The following is a 16,989-nucleotide window of genomic DNA, read 5'->3' as shown; positions in this document are numbered from 1 at the left end:
GCTAGCAGTGACGAGGAGGCTGTTCACCGGAGTTTATTGCGGAAGGTAACCCCTCTAATGCTGAAAATGATCCATCTGATGAAGTAGTAGTGAAAGTGCTGTCGCCAGCGCCTGCTCCGCAACAAAGTGTAGGCGCTGATGTGCAAGAAAAGGAGGTGGGAGCTAACATGCCCAGGAGGTCAGCTAGGAGCAACAAAGGAGCTCCACCTGATCGGTTAGCGTACACTACCGCGCAGACTACGACAGCCCCTGATCCAGTCAGTTGGAAGGAAATGCAGAAGCTATCTACCTCTGAGAAAGTGAAGTGGATGACAGCGGCGAGGGAAGAGATGAACTCGCTACACCGGCTTAACACTTGGGATCTCGTGCAGCTACCGCAGGGGAAACATCCATTTGGCTGCAAGTGGATATTCAAAACGAAGCGAGATAAACAGGGGAACGTTGAATGCTACAAAGTGAGGTTGGTCGCACAAGGTTTTCACAGAAGTACGGCGAAGACTATGACGCAACGTTCGCCCCTGAACAAACATTTTGAGCTCAAAGACCTTGGTCACGTCAGTCACTACCTTGGAATTGAGATTGAGAGAAGCGAGGATAATCAGTTTCTTCTTCCCCAGTCGGAATAGGATCAGCAGCCTACTGGAGAAGTACAAGCTTGGAGATGCTAAAGGCAGTGCCATACATATGGACGCGGACTATCCGAAACTCACTGGGGATGACGACGTACTGCAGAGCAACGAGATCTATCGTCAAGCAGTTTGAGAGCTCTTGTACCTGAGCACGACAACGCGCCTGGACATAGCGTGTGCAATGGGGTGTACCTGTGCCGACGTGTCAGCAAGCCCCGCCAGCGCGACTGGACTGCTGTGAAGAGGGTATTTCGGTACTGTCTGGGGAGCGAGATGCAAGGTTGGTATGCTACGCAGACGCAGACTGGGCAGGTGACGTCAGGAACCTTAGATCAACAAGCGGCTACTTCATTAGTCTAGGAGGAAGCCCTGTTTCGTGGTCCAGCAGACGTCCATGGCGCTTTCATCGACAGAGGCTGAATACGTCTCAGAGGCGCATGCCTCACAGGAAGTGCTGTGGCTGCGACAGTTGCTCACCGACTTCGGCCGCAGCATGGACGAGCCGACGTGTTTGCTCGAAGACAACCAGGGTTGCATCAAGCTGTCGGTTAACGAGGGCATTAGCGCGAGGACGAAGCACATCGACGTTCGTCATCATCATCTGCGCGACCTAGTTCACCACGGAGTCATCGACCTCCAGTACTGCCAAACTAGCGAGATGGTCGCAGACATTTTTACGAAGACACTGTCGCGAGCAAGACTGCAGAACCTCAGGGGCCGTTTAGGCCTCGTTGATGGCTAGTCGTCGAGGTGGGGGGGACAAACGACAACGATATCATTTTGGTGCGCGCGCATCTATGCATGCGCACCAGCCCACGTTTTCTCATTCTCAGTAAACCTGTTGCACCCGCACTGTTCGGCCGTCTGTCATTGCAGATCCAATACCTTTCTATGTTGTTCCAACCTCAGAACATCAGTTCTCTCAAGGAGTCACCATGTTTTGGAAATGGAGGCAATATGCTAAAGATTAAAGAAACATAGTGTGTTTTATTCTTGATACGAAGTGCATGCGTGCTTTTCGTGCTAAGGCTACATGCGAGTACATATTCTTGCGCAGTCTTCGTAGGTCTCAAAGTTGTTGCAGTTTCCCTTGCAGCCGCTGTAGAAGAATCTTTCACATTGCCCGGAAGAGCAGTTGTAAAAGTATCTTTCGATATAATCTGCACATAGTCCAGGGTCTGGCGGAGCTCTGCATCCTGTAAATGGGCAATAATAAATAACTGGATAGCAATAGTAGTAACAAATAACTGGGAGCAAATGTGTTTCTTCCGAAAGGAAGAGTATGGGCGCTTGGTCTGGATCCAATATTATGGCGTACAAGCCGAACTATGTGACATTCATGCTCTTTACGGAAAAAATAAATTGGATCGTTTGGAAATGCGTTAGCAGAAGCCTTCCTCCTTTCGGTTCACTGGAGCATTTCTTGCATTTCTGGTGTCCAAATGCCGCATACGACTTCTTTTGGAGGAGAGTCCTTATGGAGAGACACCAGAAGGGCCTTGCGAAATCAGGCGCACGCATACAGTATTGAGTTCAGCACGTGCGCAGGCTTCGGGGCATACACGAACCCGTTTGAGGTCGAGCAGTTGGGAACTTTGTCTGCCTTCACCGACTGCACGCACGTGCGGCATACCATGAACCTTGACACGTCGCGGCCTGGAAACGCACTCTGAAATACTCGCTCTTTGCCTGCTGGAAACGCTTTTAAGTCGTTCTTGTGCCAGGGACGTCCGCAAACGGACATTCAAACCCGAAGGGATTTTCAAAGAAGTGTTTGACGAACGCTTTGTTTGCGCCGTCGAAACGTACCCGCTGCCGTTCCATCTCTGCCTTCCTCTCCGCCTGTCGCGTAGCCCTCATGGCTGCTGCGTCCGCCTCTCGAAGTGCTGGGTTTGCATCCCGTCGAGCTCGTTTTGCCCCAGCTTCCGTCGCGCGAAGTTCGGCGTCTGCTTAACGCTTCTTACGGCACATTTCAGCTTGCCGTGCAAGCCGCTGCTTTCGTTCTTCCTCGATGCCGTTCGCCCGCTTTCCGCGTTGAGCCGTGGCGTCCGCAGACAGGCGTTACTTACGTTGCTCTTCAGTGTCGGCAGGCCGTCGCCGTCGATCGCATTCTGTTTTCCTTTGTCGCCTACTTGGCCCAGCACTCGCACATCGTTCGCACTCCATTGTATACACTTCTTCTTCGTGACGCTTCTAATGTTAACGCATTAAAACTCGCGTGTCGTTTCTTGCTGTCTTCGTTGTTTTCGTTCAAGGTGCTCCTTCTTTCCTTCCCGTTTCTTTCTCGTGTCCGCAGATGGACACCACCGTTTTTCCTTTGATATGAGCCTTCTGATGTTAACGCATTAATAAATTGGGAAACAGTTATAACCTCTAGTCCCTTGAGTTGCAATTGCTCCATTATTATCTTAGTGACCTATCCCTGAAATTTAGTCCCCAGCACTGTATATTGTCGATAAACTTCAGTTCCCAAAGGGACTTATGCTGCTGACAATGCATCTAGTCCCCGAAAGTGAGTAAAGTCACACCTCTTTTTTTTTTTCTTAGAGCGCGAAGTATAGCGGCGCCGTGGAGTTCCTGTCAGGCGCTTCCTCGCGAAAACGCGCTAGTTTTTCTGCAGCGTACTGAACATGAAGTGTAGGTTCATAGAAGTCATAATTTTTGAACCATGCTTTATCGTCCTTGCTGTCAGGTTTGTGTGCTGAGATAATTTCGAAATAGAGGAGAATGACAGGAAATATATGGTACAAACAGGAAACAAACCTTCGGGATAGAAGCAGTTTTTCTTCTCAAGACAGCTACACTGCGCGTCAACTGAAAGTCACAAACACAAAAATCAGGAAATAACTCGGGTTACCAACGAAGATGGATGTAAACACGGGCAGGTATGCCATAGGTACAAAAGCATAGGTGCATAGGTACAAAAGCAAGCGCCACCTGTGGCACACAATGGCTCATCGGCCTACCAGTATTACAAGACGGCCAGAGGCGGAAGTAGAAGAAGAACAACAACATTTCCAGTGCAGCAGCGTCAGCCGTGGTAAACCATAACCGAAGCAGACGACGGAGCGGTGTCCCTCAAAGTTCCCATGCTGCTTTGCGCCGCACGCTTGGTGGCGCGCATTTTTTTTCTTCCAAATCGTCTATTAAGGCAGCCCGCGAATATTGCGAAAATACCGAGGTATGCCGGTACCAGGGGTCGAGCCCGGACCTATCCGATTTCTCGTCTAGCGTGTCACTGATTATACTATGTCTGCACGGCGTTCTCGTAAATTAGAGTGCCTCAAGTATAAAGTAATCCATGCAACCCCTTAAATTGGTTCTGAGGCATTTTGAAACGTTTAGGCTGGGATTGTATACGGCCACCCACGGACCGTCTGCTGATCTTCAAATGTTCGGAGAAGCACACACTGGCAAAAAATAAAAAAATAAAAAACGTGATAGCACAAATAGTTTCCATCCCGTGGATGAGCAGGGGATGCACTCTTAAAAACGAACTTCACCGCATAGCACGCTCCTAGTCAACCACGATCTTGAACGATATCGTTATCTGCCCTGATTTGTTGTTAAAGCGGGTGGCGTACGCCTTTTTTGTGACACTTATGCTGTTCATAATTATTCACAAAAAAGGCGGGCGCCTACCGTTTTCAACAAATCAAGGCAGATATGGTGGTTGGCTAGGAGCGTGCAATGCGGTGAAGTTCATTTAAAGAGTGTCATTCCTTCATCCTGCAGCTTCGAGACCACATAACAATAATGCAACAAGAACCTTATGTTTAAGATGATGAATGGGGAGTTTCATTGCGAGGGGGCGGTACTCTACCCCACTGCTGGTGATGATGTGGGGAATGAAATAATGAGCCCCTTCACAATAAGGATCGAAGTCCTATGGTGTCCAAAAATGTCAAAAGAGCTTTGAGGGCAGAGCGTTGATGGGCTGGATATGGCCAGGGACCATGCAATTTTGATAGAGAGGACGGGGCGAGAGCCCGGCTGATTAAGAGTCCCGGAGAGTGCGGTTCGGGAAGGTTGGTAGTGTGGGCAATGAAGAAGAATGTGCTCTAGATCTTCCAGAGCACCGCAGTGACAGCACATGGAACAATAATGCAAAACTTCTACATTACCGTACGTTATCCAAGCGCATATTAAGACTACGACGAGTGCCTTCGTAACCATAGTGATGACTGTTACGACCCGTTCGAAGCCACAGACTGAATCGCTTTGGGGGGAAAAAATGTTTATGTCATCCGAATGACGCGAGACCTATTTTTGCTCGTCCACGTGGAAAAGTAGTTCCGCACAAACACAATCAAAGAAAACAGAAAGAAGCACATAATGCACAACCCAACCAATCCCGTCACGGTACATACCATGGAAAACCTTGTGAAATCTAGGCCGGGTCACCAACCGGCATAAGCCTGTGAGTCTCAGTACCAGCGGCCTTCCAACAGAAAATTTGCACTCAGTATGAAACAGCTGTGCGTGCGAATAGCATGACCTGGTTATAGGGATGGCAATGGATGTGCCTGCGTTGTACTGGATATCCATGTTGCACGTATAGGAGTGAATTGGGGGGTCATGCACATTGTTGCAATGGTAACTTTCCGCAAAGAACTGCAATGCCGAGGAATACGTTAGGGTACCGCACTGAAAGCAAAGTGAGGCAAAGAAAAACAAACAAAGGAAAATAAAACAACAACAACAAAGCGAAAAATAAAGGCAAAGCAAAGAAAATTAAAGATTGAATATCACATTCCGGTTTGTACTTCTCCTCGTCGATGTTCATGTACGCCAGACGACCCAAGGCAAACACGCAGATATCACCAGCTGGCAAAATTATCTGATGTTTGTCTTAGGCTTTATGTGTTGAGTTGTGGACAATGCAATGTGTGCCGAGAGTCAGACGCGACTAAACGTATCGTAGGATGCGACTATAGTTTGATCTCCAGCTGTCGTGGTGTGCAGCATGCCAGCGTCCGACATTTTAAGTCTGGCGCTGGACACGAATGCAGAGTAGTAGCAGTCCCTTATAGATGCGACTAGCGTCTTCATCTGTTCCCCTTTTGCACATTCCCCTCTCCTAGCCCTAGCTTCTTTGTAATGCAGTGCCTCACACTCCTGCCTCATGTAGCTGGAGCAGCTCGACGACAAGGGCAAAGGACACAACAAACATAACTGTTACTAATTGTCCTTGTCGTCGAGCTACTCCACCTACATGCATACATATCAACGACCCTGTTCCACACGTTGAAACTTATGCCCAACCTTTTGTCGAGATAATTTTTGCACTTGTTTTTTTTTTCTTTTTTTTTTCTCGGAGTAGCAGAACTTGTCAGGTGACAAGTTCAACCTCTCCGTATTATTTTTAGTCCGTCCAACTCCAACTCCAACGACTAACGCCACTTGAAGACAATGTAGTCACGGTAGTTTTTACAAGGTACGCGGAAAGGTGACTCGGTCGCTGGATTCATACACAACCATCGTCGGCAACATCTTCAAGTTATCTTGTACCTTAACACAACGGAAGCTCGCAATAATACTAATAATAATAATAATAATAATAATAATAATAATGGTGCCGTGATGTTACAAGTATAAGGTTTGTCTGCCCAGTGTGGTGACATGTAGCACGTGCCGCAGGGTAGGACAGAGGATAATTTCGGCCACCTGGGGTTCTTATATGCGTAATTTTATATATATATATATATGAAGTTCCTATCAACGTGACATGACTGTACCGTGCGTTGCTCAGCCACGAGTATAATTCATCATTTCCCCACGTGCCGAACCAGTATGTGTCAAAGGATTTCTGTCCCCTTAACATACATAAAGGAAAGGCTGCAGTCTAGGGTCTGAACACGTGGCATCCTATCATAAATACTGGTGTGACAACAGCTGTCTGGTTTAGTAGATTGCCTTTCTTGATTTTGAAAATGATAAATGAACCGTGAGCTATGTGGGACTATATAAGGGGGAGGTGCTTGTGTTGAGGATTCGTCTAAACGACATCTACTCAACAATGGCCGGGAAAAAAATGTTTTTACTACTAGCGTTGCTGTTCGTGGAAATTGTTCCCTTTTATGCTGCAGGTGAGCCTTAAGACACTATCGTAACTGCTGATCAAAAGGTAACGAATGAATGCGCAGTTCGACGTTAATTCTATTAACTGCACCCATGCGTGAAACTCACGTAATACGATATTGGCAATGTCGGCCCAATATTCGACCAAGATTGGACCAATATAGAGCCAGTATTGCCAATATTGGTACAGTATTGGTCCAAGATCTTGTGCTGCTTGAGGATATGCGATCTCACGTATATCCACCCACCTTAAGTTTATCTGAGTGTACAAATCGTGTTGTTCGCGAAAGAACCTTTTACTGGATCCTTTTCATCCTTTTCTAGGCTCCAAGTGAAGCCCGCGACGTTTGAAAAATAACCACGTAACTACCCCCCCCCCCCCCCCCCCGCACGCCTGTATCATAGCGCCCTCAAGTGTGCTCTCGAAGAACTAGCTCCGCTCTCAGTCTGGATCGGTGACCCCGTGGACACGGCATGAAGTAGCCTGTTTCGTTTAGAGCCAGCTTGAGAGCGCTGCAATCCAGGCGCGCAGGTGGGAGGACACGTGGGTCTGTTTTCAAATTTCGCGGGACTTTCTTCCCGGAACCCGGAAAAAGGCACGGAAAAGGACACCTGATTGCCAGCAAGGGCATCCATATTTCAGAATCGGAGGGTGGGGGGTAAGGGAGTGCGTTGTAAGTTGTAACAGCTTGACGCATCGTTGGAACATATGTGTCGAAAGCCGAAGTAATAAATAGGGCCCCGCTATTGATATTTATAAACATCGTAGTTGAAATCAATCGACGAATTAGGGGCAACGAAAATACCGTGGTTTGCGCATGACAACTTCCCGTAATATGCGTCTGATTTCATAAGCCGTAATTTTTGTCCTGTTTGGGTGCAGGTGCATTGCAACAACCATTTGTCCCTTTCGGGAGTAAGCGCACGGAGTTTATGCAAAATTCATGGGATATTTGCAGTGCTCGAAAGTAGATTTCAGGTTCAGGGGTCTAATTTAAATAGCACAGGCTAAACGAACAATTAAGACGAAACACAACACTTAAGCTTCAGCAACGATCAGAAACTGCCGTCTTTGAGTTCAGGGGACTAAAATGGGAAGTAACTGCAATCTAGGGGCCAAGACGCTGCAATTGCTCTACAATTTACTCCTAAATCTTTTTTATTTTTTTAATGAAAGAGTGGCGTCACGCGAGTCAAAGGGGAAGACGGCTACTCTCTAGCCACTGTTAGCGACCTTTCTTTCGTATCCTGCAGAGACCAACACGTGTCCACTGAACGAAGTACGCGCGGAGTCACGTTATCAAGTCGACTACCTCTGCGACCCAACTGCGCTGTACGCCGTGTGGGTCCCAGCTCAACCCACTCACTCTCAGGAAATGCCTTGCGTCTGCCTTCGAGGCTATCTGCGCAACCAATGGGGAGAATGCATCTCGCGGGAAGAGTGCAACATGTGTTCGGACCGACACAACGAAGAGTACCGGAGCTGCGGCCCTACATGCGAGCTGGTGTGCGACCAACCGCCTCCTGGCTCAATCGGCCGCGAGCCATGTGTGTACAGGTGCAATGCTGGTTGCTTCTGCGTACCCGGGTTTATCAGGTATATACCATATAAGTCCTCTAGAATGGTGTCTTACGAGGTATGCGAGCACTGGAAACTGAGTACCGAGTTCAGTTAACCTCCCAGCTTGCGCTGCTTTCACAAACAAAAAAAAAAAAAAAGAAAGAAATGAAAAAGACCTCGCGTCTTTATCTTTTTTAGGTAACTCTATGGGTGATGAACCGCGTAATAAAAAGTTGGAGTAATACAGGTTGACCCGGACGCCGAACGGAAGCCATGAATTTCGGGACTGTTCGCGTGAAATCCGGGCAGGTGGCAACCCTATTTAAGCCCCGCCCTAAGTTTGCTCCTATTGGCAACGGTATCTAGCCGTATCGCTCTACGTCCCCCCCCCCCCCCTGTGTTAGGGTTGAGGAATTATATTTAGTGCGTTCTTAAATTGAACACGGGTATAAATAAAAAAAAATAAGAAAGAAAGTAAAAAGAACACAAATTAGGGCGAGATTAGAAGTAAAGAGTGTTCCCTCAAATTATACGTGAGCTCTGACGTTAAGTAAATGCTTGATCTTCTACACGAGGCGATCGTCTACATCACTGAGAGGGTTACCCCTCTTATTAATCGACTAACTGTATACAGGGCGTCCTAGAAAGCGTGCCACTGAATTATAATTAAAAAAACCACACCAGGTAAAATCATGCGGTCAACGGCATTTGTTCTTACCAGGTTTTTGCCACCTCCTGATGTGAATGTAATGTAACGTAAGTTTAATTATGTAAATTTTTGCGAACTGAACTCGGAAATTTGCCAAGTAAAGGTCGCATTTTTACCTCACCAGTTTGAAGAGCGTGCCGAATTCACTCAAACTGATGATAATTGACAGGGGTATTGAGGAGTTATACCATCTGAAAAAGTAGCCGAACATCATGCTCTACGGAGCTCCCAGAGGATAGCGCGAGTCGAATTTTTCGGCACAATCGTTGTCAGTCCGACGAAAGGAAGTTGGAAACCCAGCCCACACCGGCATAGTAGAAAGAGATAACACAGGCATGGCTTAAGTCGTAGCGCGTTATGCTGGCGAGCTCCGAAAAGCATGATGTTCGGCTATTTTTTTCCGGTGGGATAGCTCCTGAATATCACTGTCAATTATCATGAATTTGAGTAAATTCGGCACACTCTTCATATTGGTGTGGTAAACAAGTGACCATTACTTGGCAAATTTCCGAGTTCAGTTCGCAAAAAAATTCCATAATTAAAGTTACGTTACATGACATTCACATCAGGTGGCAAAAACTTAGTAAGAACAAATGCCGTTGGCCGCATTATTCTAGGTGGCGTAGTGTTTTCTTTTTTTTTTATGACACTTCAATGACACGTTTTCTGGGACACCCTGTAGACATCATGAACGTGGTGCAGTGACTCGCACGCATACGCTCTATTTACAGTGATCCTCAAAGACTCAAAATCATCTCCTTATCAGATTTCCTTTCCTTTCCTTTTCTTTCCCCTTCTCTCCTTTTTTCTCCTCCTTTTCTTTTCTTCTTTTCCTTTTTCCGTTTTTTTGAATAGCAAGCCGACCTTCGCCTGGCTGACCTTTCCTTTCTGTTTTCTTAATAAACATATCCGCCCCCTTATCAGATTCCCTTTACCACACGAAGCAACCACTTGGTAAACCACTAATAACTGCACAACTAGCTCGTCCCATTTCACGTTGCAAGTGCGAACGTGCTTGTATACATGAGCGGAAATCGAATGTGCGGTATAACGAAGTCTCAGAGAGTATAATCGTCTTTCATGGTTCCAGGCACGAAGAGGGAGGCGCTTGTGTACCCATCTCGCGCTGCCCACCAAGGTGCGGTGAGGACGCAACGTACTCGAGGTGCGCTCACAACTGCCCTACAGTGTGTAACCAGACCATGGCTCGTGCCTGCGACCGCGATCTGTGCCTAAACGAAGGCTGCGACTGCGACAGCGGATACCTGCTCAGTCTCGATGAAACCCAATGCGTTCCGGAGGAACTCTGTCCCCATACGGTTTATTAAAACTGCAACGAGGACATTCCAGAGAAAACGCCGCGTCTTTGTGATGCTCAATACATTGCTGAAAGGGGGGGGGGGGGGGCGTAGTTGTCGTAGATGCTTTGTTATTTGGGCATGCAGACATTCCGATTGGAATGCGTGTGTGTGTGGGATATCCTGCAGTTATTTTGAGCACAGGCACCTGTTACGTAAGCCGGAAAGAGGAGCGACACCTGGTTGGTTCAATGCCGTTCCATATGCGTTTCCATCGTGTTTCTGTGAGATGAACGCTCCTAGATGTTTCACTGAGGCGTCAACATAGACATGAGTTTCTTTGTGTGGATCAAAATGAGCCAAAATAGGGTGGTGATTTTAAGAGAGACTTGAGGTTACGTACAGCCTCAATGTGTGTAGGTGTCCACTCTGACGTAATGTTCGTTTTCCCTGTGATTTTGGAATGTTGCTTGTTTCGCAAGAGGAGTGATAGGGGTGGCGCAATTTCAGCAAAACCTTTGATGAACTTGCGAAAGTAAGAAGCAAGGCCCAAAAATATATTTACGTCTTGTAGTGTGTTCAGTGTATCGGGGTATTTGTGAACAGCAGCTAATCTCTCCGGATCTGGCAGTTTGCCCTCATGAGATATAATTTAACCCAGAAGCTTTATATGGGTCTGAATGAACTGACACTTATTGATCTCGATTATATGCCGGCCTCGTTCAACTTGATCTGGCTCGAGTTACGTATTCACAATGTGGACTGTGGGCTCACAAACGAGCATTCATTCGAATGGCTAAAAACTGTGGTTCTGAACAGCCCCTAAAAAAGAAACGCAGTGTAGTTTTAGTTTATTTCAACTCTAGAGCAGCACAGCCCAAACGGCACAATATCTTGGCCCAATATTGGCAACACTCGTTTAATACTGGACCAACATTATAGCCGTATAGCCGATATCCAGCCAATATTGGGCAAATATATTGCGCTACTTTTCCCTTTCGAGACTATAGCTCATATGAAGCTTAAGAACTATTTGCAGTGCTGGTGAGTAAGTTTCAGGGTCACGAGACTAAAATGGAAAGTGATTGTAACTTCGTGGGAGTAGAATATTATGTAATTGCTCCCTAATTGACACCCCTTGATTCTTAGCGAGTACAAAGGCCCCAAGATGGCTATGTTCACTTTTTCGTGAGACTTTTACCTATACGGGGTTCACAGGAATCTTTTCTGTTAGAAGGCACAAGGGTGTCACGTGACACGACATGCCCGTTCAGAAAGATGTGTGTTTGGAGCTGCTTCCCCTCACAAAGTGAAGTTTTCGCCTTTTTATGCTCAGCAATTTCACTTGAAGACTATGTTCACACCTTTCGGTGTTCGACATTACTTTGAGTTTGAGTTTGAATGTAAAAAGAAAAAAAGAGAAAGAAGGGGGAAGAATTTGAATTCGTCACCTGACGAATTCTGCTACTCCCATAAAGAACCCCTAAGTGGATGGACCCCACAGAAAGAAAAATGAAAAGTTGAAAAGATAAAAAGAGAAAAACATCACTCTTCCCTGTCACCGAACGGTATGTGCAGTGTGCACATGCGTAGCTTCATCGCCTAGAAGTGAAAGGAACTGCGGGAAACTATATAACAGGAACGGAGGAACTCGAGGACACATGCATAGAACGCGGTCCTAAAATACAGATTCGATATCACTGCTCACTATAAAGTTGACAAGTATACTGATAACGCTGCATCTCTCTTCCTGGGTTCCCATACACCCAGCACCTTGACTGTATCGAAGGTTCTATTGTCCAAGCGGTCCAAGTAGACTTCAATGCAGCTCTTTGGGATGCATATCTTGTGCAGTGCATGAGTATGTGTTCCGTGTTTTCCACAGATGCACACCCTGACCCTGTACAGTTTGCTGAACTAGCCCTGCCGAGTTTATGGAGAAACTGTTGACCATACCGAATGTTAAGACTAAACCGACGCAAAAGTGTTCGTACAGGTCGCGGTATATGCTGGACGAAACACGGAATTTCAGCCTCGGGTCTACCTGGTGAAGCGAGGATGAACGTCTGTCGGCTTGTAACCATTGCCTTCTGCATATGTCTTCTGCCAGCAATTTTATGTGGTTTTTCACATCTGACCTGGTATATGTCACCGGGTGTTCCGTTGTGCTATATCTGCTATCTCATATGCAACTTCATTACCCCGTATGCCAATATGCCCAGGATTCCACTGAACCAGTATCTCGTGAATATCGCTTACACGCAACGTCTTTCGTTCTATTGGAACGCATTAGTAAATAAGCTACACGAGTACCGTCAAAAACATCTTTGCAGAAGACGTTTTTCGTAGCTCTTTCGTTCGCCGGCGGAATTTGCTTTATTGCAACAGCCACAACTTTCGAAATTCTCTGCTGCTTTCACGTCGTCATCCATTTTAATTTAAATTCCGTCTCATCAGTTCGAAACAACTATATAGTTATGAACGGCGCACAGAAGTGAATACAGATAAAGAGGAGTGCATGTCCTCGTCTTTGTTAGTCAGTCGTCGTATTCCACTCTGAAGCATGGAAGAACAGATAAAGGGAACAGTAGGAAGGGTTTAATATGAGTCGTGGGCCCACTTCAGGGGAACTATGCCGACTATGTGGAGAGTGCCTGCCGGAAAACCAAGGTAAAACAGTTCCACCAGAGATGGGACTCGATCCTATCAGCTCCCAGTCTTAAGCATGTCCTTTGGGTTGTCCTATGTGTGAACTAACTTGGCTATTATTCCCCCTCCCCCTTAAATACTGATCTAATACACCTGACTTTCTTGAAAAGGAGGTCATAGGAGAAATTTATTCCAATTCTGAATTCATCTGTATTGGTTCAGGTAAGTGATACAGACGTTAGCCTCGTCTGCAGTAGCTTCGACGCCGTTTGTGCAGTCGATATTCGTTTTCTCATGTTTACTACGCAGATCACTCCTCTGGCTGGTGAATGGAACTTTTTACGCACGGTTACATGCACATCGACAAGATGGAACGATCTCTGGCTTGCGATACAAGATAACAATTTTTCTCTTTATTGTTGAAGGATAGTTGATTTACATACCTGCATCGAGAGACAGGAATATGACAGAATTGTGTTCTCTATCGATTATATGCTACTCGGAACTAACGTTATAAGCACACAAGTGGCATGGAGTAGCGAAAGCTGATGCAATAGAATATCGAACGATGTAGTTCACAAAGGCAGACACTGACGCGCAATCATGTACAACCTACGTGTTGCTCGAGAGTTTGACGTCAGGTGCTTCTCACAGGAGGTGCGAATAAAGATGTCATCCTGTAGTGCAGTAAATCTCCTCGCCGTTACAACCTCGATTATTGCGCGTGTTTTGAGCGAACTCTTAGCGTACGCGCTTCCAATATACCAGCAACACCTGCTTATTTGCCGTGAGCATAAAAGATGGTATTCAAAGTGAGGACATGATATGTAACTACCGCCATCTGGTGCTTGGAACTACAAAGAATAAAGTTCGTTTAAAAGTTCTCCGGTTCCGAAAGAAGACGTCAGTGTAACCCGCTGGAAGCACAACAGGAACTCGCAATACAGACCTTTGGTTACAGGTGAGGGACAATGTTATTATGCGTTATTATGCTTTATTTATTATGATATTATTATTTGTTATTCTTATTTATTATTATGATTGTTATGCTTTATTTGAATGGAGGGTAAACGCTGGTAATCACTTGGGTAATCAAGCTGTGGCTAACGTCTTGTCTTGTCTCACCGGTTTGTAGCGGAACGCCTACTTGTAGGTGGTGAGGACAACTCGAAAACGTCGTATGATTTGGAGTCCGTGACCCCCCGCAAAAGCCGCTTTGCTTCGCTATTCCGCATGCACTATTTGTAACATATGTTGAATTAGGTCTCAAAGTGAGCACGTTGCCCTGACCCTTGCACAAAGTCGATTTGGCTAGTGTAAAAAACGCTATATAGAAACCGCGGGACTTGGATTCCACGTTCTAACTATGCGTACCTGATGACAGGCCAGCTGCGTGTAGCCGTCGTCACTTTAATATGCCGCAGCTTTTTTTTTTTTTTTTCATACGAAAGGGAAACATTTCGTACGACATTATCCGGACAGAACGCATTTACTCAAAGCGCGGAGTGGAATGAATACAAGCGATACCGCCGCATTTTCAAAGCAGTCCCAACCTTGCGGCACTCGGATGTTCTGGAAGAATTCCAAGCGAATAAGACCGCGGCAAATGATGTAACAAATGTATCTCGCTTATTCCCAGGAACCTTATCTATTGTGGCACCCAGAGATCTCATTTCTCAGCGAAAATGAAACAGTTTGTCCTTGCCTTCGTTCTCTACACATGCATTTGTAAGTATATCTGAAACACTGTACTAACTCAACAACAATACTCAGTATTTCAGTAGAATGGAATCGAGTGTCGTCAGCTCTTGACAGCGGTTTATTTGTGGCACATATTGTAAAAAAATATGCCGGATGTCTTTTGGCCACGCCACCAAATCTGCGTACGTGAATTGGTCGCGAAGGACGAAGTCGAAGTAGTCTTTCCGCGCTCGTGATAATGTAAAATAGGCTCAGGCCTCGGCCTTCCTCTAATTTAGTCGTTGCTTCCTTGCTCGCTTATACTTCGGCCTTCTTTATTTTGAGTTGAAGTTCATTGCTATCTACTCGGAGTACAGATGTGTGTAAGCACGAAGGGCTCAACCCATTAGGATCACGCACCATTACCACAGCGCAGCATCAGCATGTTTAACCGCAAATAAGAACAGGCATTTTGCTTGATTGCTTCTCCTGCGTACACTATGCCAGTGTAGTGAAAGCACGCTTTACAGGAGACCGCAACGGACGGACGCACGCTTTGTGACTTGAAGGATATCTAGAGAGCGACCATAGTTCTCTGGCGCCTCAAACGACCGTTGAAAGCGTCACAACACATGGTGTGAGCGGCAGAGCCATATAGGAAGCCGTTGTCAAATTTAACACTGGAGTTGTTTCTGGGGGCGCCTATAGAGGGTTATCGCTGAATAAAGCAAAGACGCATCGTCAGTGTCATAAGCTTGTTTCTGGAAAACCTTTTTTTTTGGCTCACCAAGACTGTAAGCTTTTTCCTCGTTTTTACCTTCCTTTTTTTCTTTTTGTGTGCTCCCATCCACTGATAATAACATGTTCATTGTTTCTTCAGCATATGCCATGGCGGACTGCACTGCATTGGATAACATGCGAACCGTAGGCGCCTGCATAGAGCAAGTGCTCCGAAATCCGCCGTATGAAGGCGTTGTCTTTGGAAATCTTGATAAGACGAACCCAGAGGAATTGCAGCTTGGATGCAGGTAAGCACTCGAGCCATATGTAAACGCCTTTTCTGTGTGTTATCGAATAGTGCAGTCTGGTATCGAGTACTGATATCGATGCACTGACGGGACAATAAACAGACGTTTGTCGCGTTTCATGACTCCCATGGGAGTTCTGTCTCCGTAGGTGCGACTGTATATGCAATAGAGCGACCTCAGTTATCGCATGTAAGCAGAATTTCCAATAGAATCGAAGAAAAGAATGTCTTGCGCGGAATTTTTCGTAATAATGCTGTAAAAGCTCGCTCTTGCCGAAGTATTAACATTATTTCATTCTTCATAACTGTCCCTCTTACTCTACGCGGTATATTAGCGCCCGACGTATAGAAAACCAGTGAAATTTCGGACAATAATGGAAGCATATCGGAACATAGAATAGAAGTAGAAAAAAAAAAAGAAAAGGAAACGTAGCCGAACTGGTGCGACCAGCTGTTTCATGACGCTTGATGTGTGAAAGTACTGAATGATAAAAAAAGATTATTTCAACGCGTATAACTAGAGGTAGACTTGGAGGTAACTAGAGGTAACTTGGAGGTAGAGTTCGCCAGGGCACACAGCGCAGGTTGTTGGTGCAGCTTTGGCCAGCTCCCCAGTACCTTCTCAACACGAAAAGGTCGGTTGTCAAGTTTAGTATTGGAACAAGAAACCACAGTCAGTAAGAAACTATAAAAAATCAGAGTTCATGTATGAAGGTTTATGATCAGATCAAAGATATATTATCGGTTACGGTATTAAATATAGGGAGACGTGTTCGTATCACTTCCACTTTGATGCCGATGCCCTCAATATCTGAAGAATACTTCCCTCATAGGAGTATCCGAGTGAGTGCGTGCATGAGTGAGTGAGTGAGTGAAATACATGGAGAAATTGGCACCACCACCGTGGGGGGAAGCCGGCGACTCCATACCACGTAAACAACCCTGAGCACATGAACGTACATAGTGTCTGATATTTTAAACGATCCGTATTCGTTTTGTGTACGAAAGCTACCATCCTCGAGATTACCAATCATTGACTACAGAAGTATTCTTATCATTTTCAGCATCCTGAACGACGTAGAAGCCTGCATCAGGACGTCACTCACGGGAGACTGTGCGCAGTATGCGGACCTCACAGTTGAGTGGGCGAGGAAAAATGCGGCGGACAATGAACCATACATCACGGACTGTCCCTGAGATCTGTTGCGTGCCTATATTTACGCGCATGGGCGCGGATTACGAAGACCTTTTGTTACATCTTCCAGTGTAACATTACCACGAAAACTACGCATGCCCCTGTGAACTAATAAAAATAAAGAAATATGACCAACATTGATGTTTATACTGTGCCTCCG

At 46.0% G+C, this 16,989-nt stretch overlaps 3 protein-coding genes and 1 long non-coding RNA gene across 4 annotated transcripts in view; 3 read left to right on the top strand and 1 right to left on the bottom strand.

The window, feature by feature from the left end:
- LOC135401268 (serine protease inhibitor swm-1-like) overlaps positions 1-10,340 on the top strand; it is a 43,515-nt gene extending 33,175 nt beyond the window's left edge. The window contains exons 2-3 of the mRNA XM_064633551.1: positions 7,965-8,307; positions 10,071-10,340. Coding sequence (XP_064489621.1) covers positions 8,087-8,307; positions 10,071-10,308 — 459 coding nt within the window. The 5' untranslated portion in view covers positions 7,965-8,086 and the 3' untranslated portion in view covers positions 10,309-10,340. The remainder of the gene's footprint in view (positions 1-7,964; positions 8,308-10,070) is intronic.
- Positions 1-16,989, top strand: part of LOC135401266 (IDLSRF-like peptide) — a 232,313-nt gene that overhangs the window by 48,477 nt on the left and 166,847 nt on the right. The gene's annotated exons all lie outside the window — the stretch shown is intronic.
- Positions 1,597-2,847, bottom strand: LOC135399939 (uncharacterized). The gene is made up of 2 exons (XR_010424459.1): positions 2,699-2,847; positions 1,597-1,825 (listed from the first exon to the last, which is right to left on the bottom strand). It is a non-coding gene; the product is annotated as an uncharacterized LOC135399939 (long non-coding RNA).
- LOC135399938 (uncharacterized) lies at positions 13,780-16,966 on the top strand. Its single transcript, XM_064631674.1, has 4 exons — positions 13,780-13,888; positions 14,567-14,655; positions 15,488-15,635; positions 16,699-16,966. Exons 2-4 carry the CDS (start codon positions 14,613-14,615, stop codon positions 16,829-16,831), a joined length of 324 nt encoding a protein of 107 aa, XP_064487744.1. The 5' UTR covers positions 13,780-13,888; positions 14,567-14,612; the 3' UTR covers positions 16,832-16,966.

The sequence above is a fragment of the Ornithodoros turicata genome, chromosome 7 (assembly GCF_037126465.1).
Source record: "Ornithodoros turicata isolate Travis chromosome 7, ASM3712646v1, whole genome shotgun sequence".
NCBI classification, from domain to species: domain Eukaryota; kingdom Metazoa; phylum Arthropoda; class Arachnida; order Ixodida; family Argasidae; genus Ornithodoros; species Ornithodoros turicata.
This window is presented reverse-complemented; position numbering and strand designations above follow the sequence as displayed.

Coding starts and splice junctions, on each gene's coding strand:
- LOC135399938 (XM_064631674.1), top strand. CDS start 14,613: ATGAAACAGTTTGTCCTTGCCTTCGTTCTCTACACATGCATTT. Junction 14,656..15,487: donor CGTTCTCTACACATGCATTT/GTAAGTATATCT, acceptor TTGTTTCTTCAG/CATATGCCATGGCGGACTGC. Junction 15,636..16,698: donor GAATTGCAGCTTGGATGCAG/GTAAGCACTCGA, acceptor TATCATTTTCAG/CATCCTGAACGACGTAGAAG.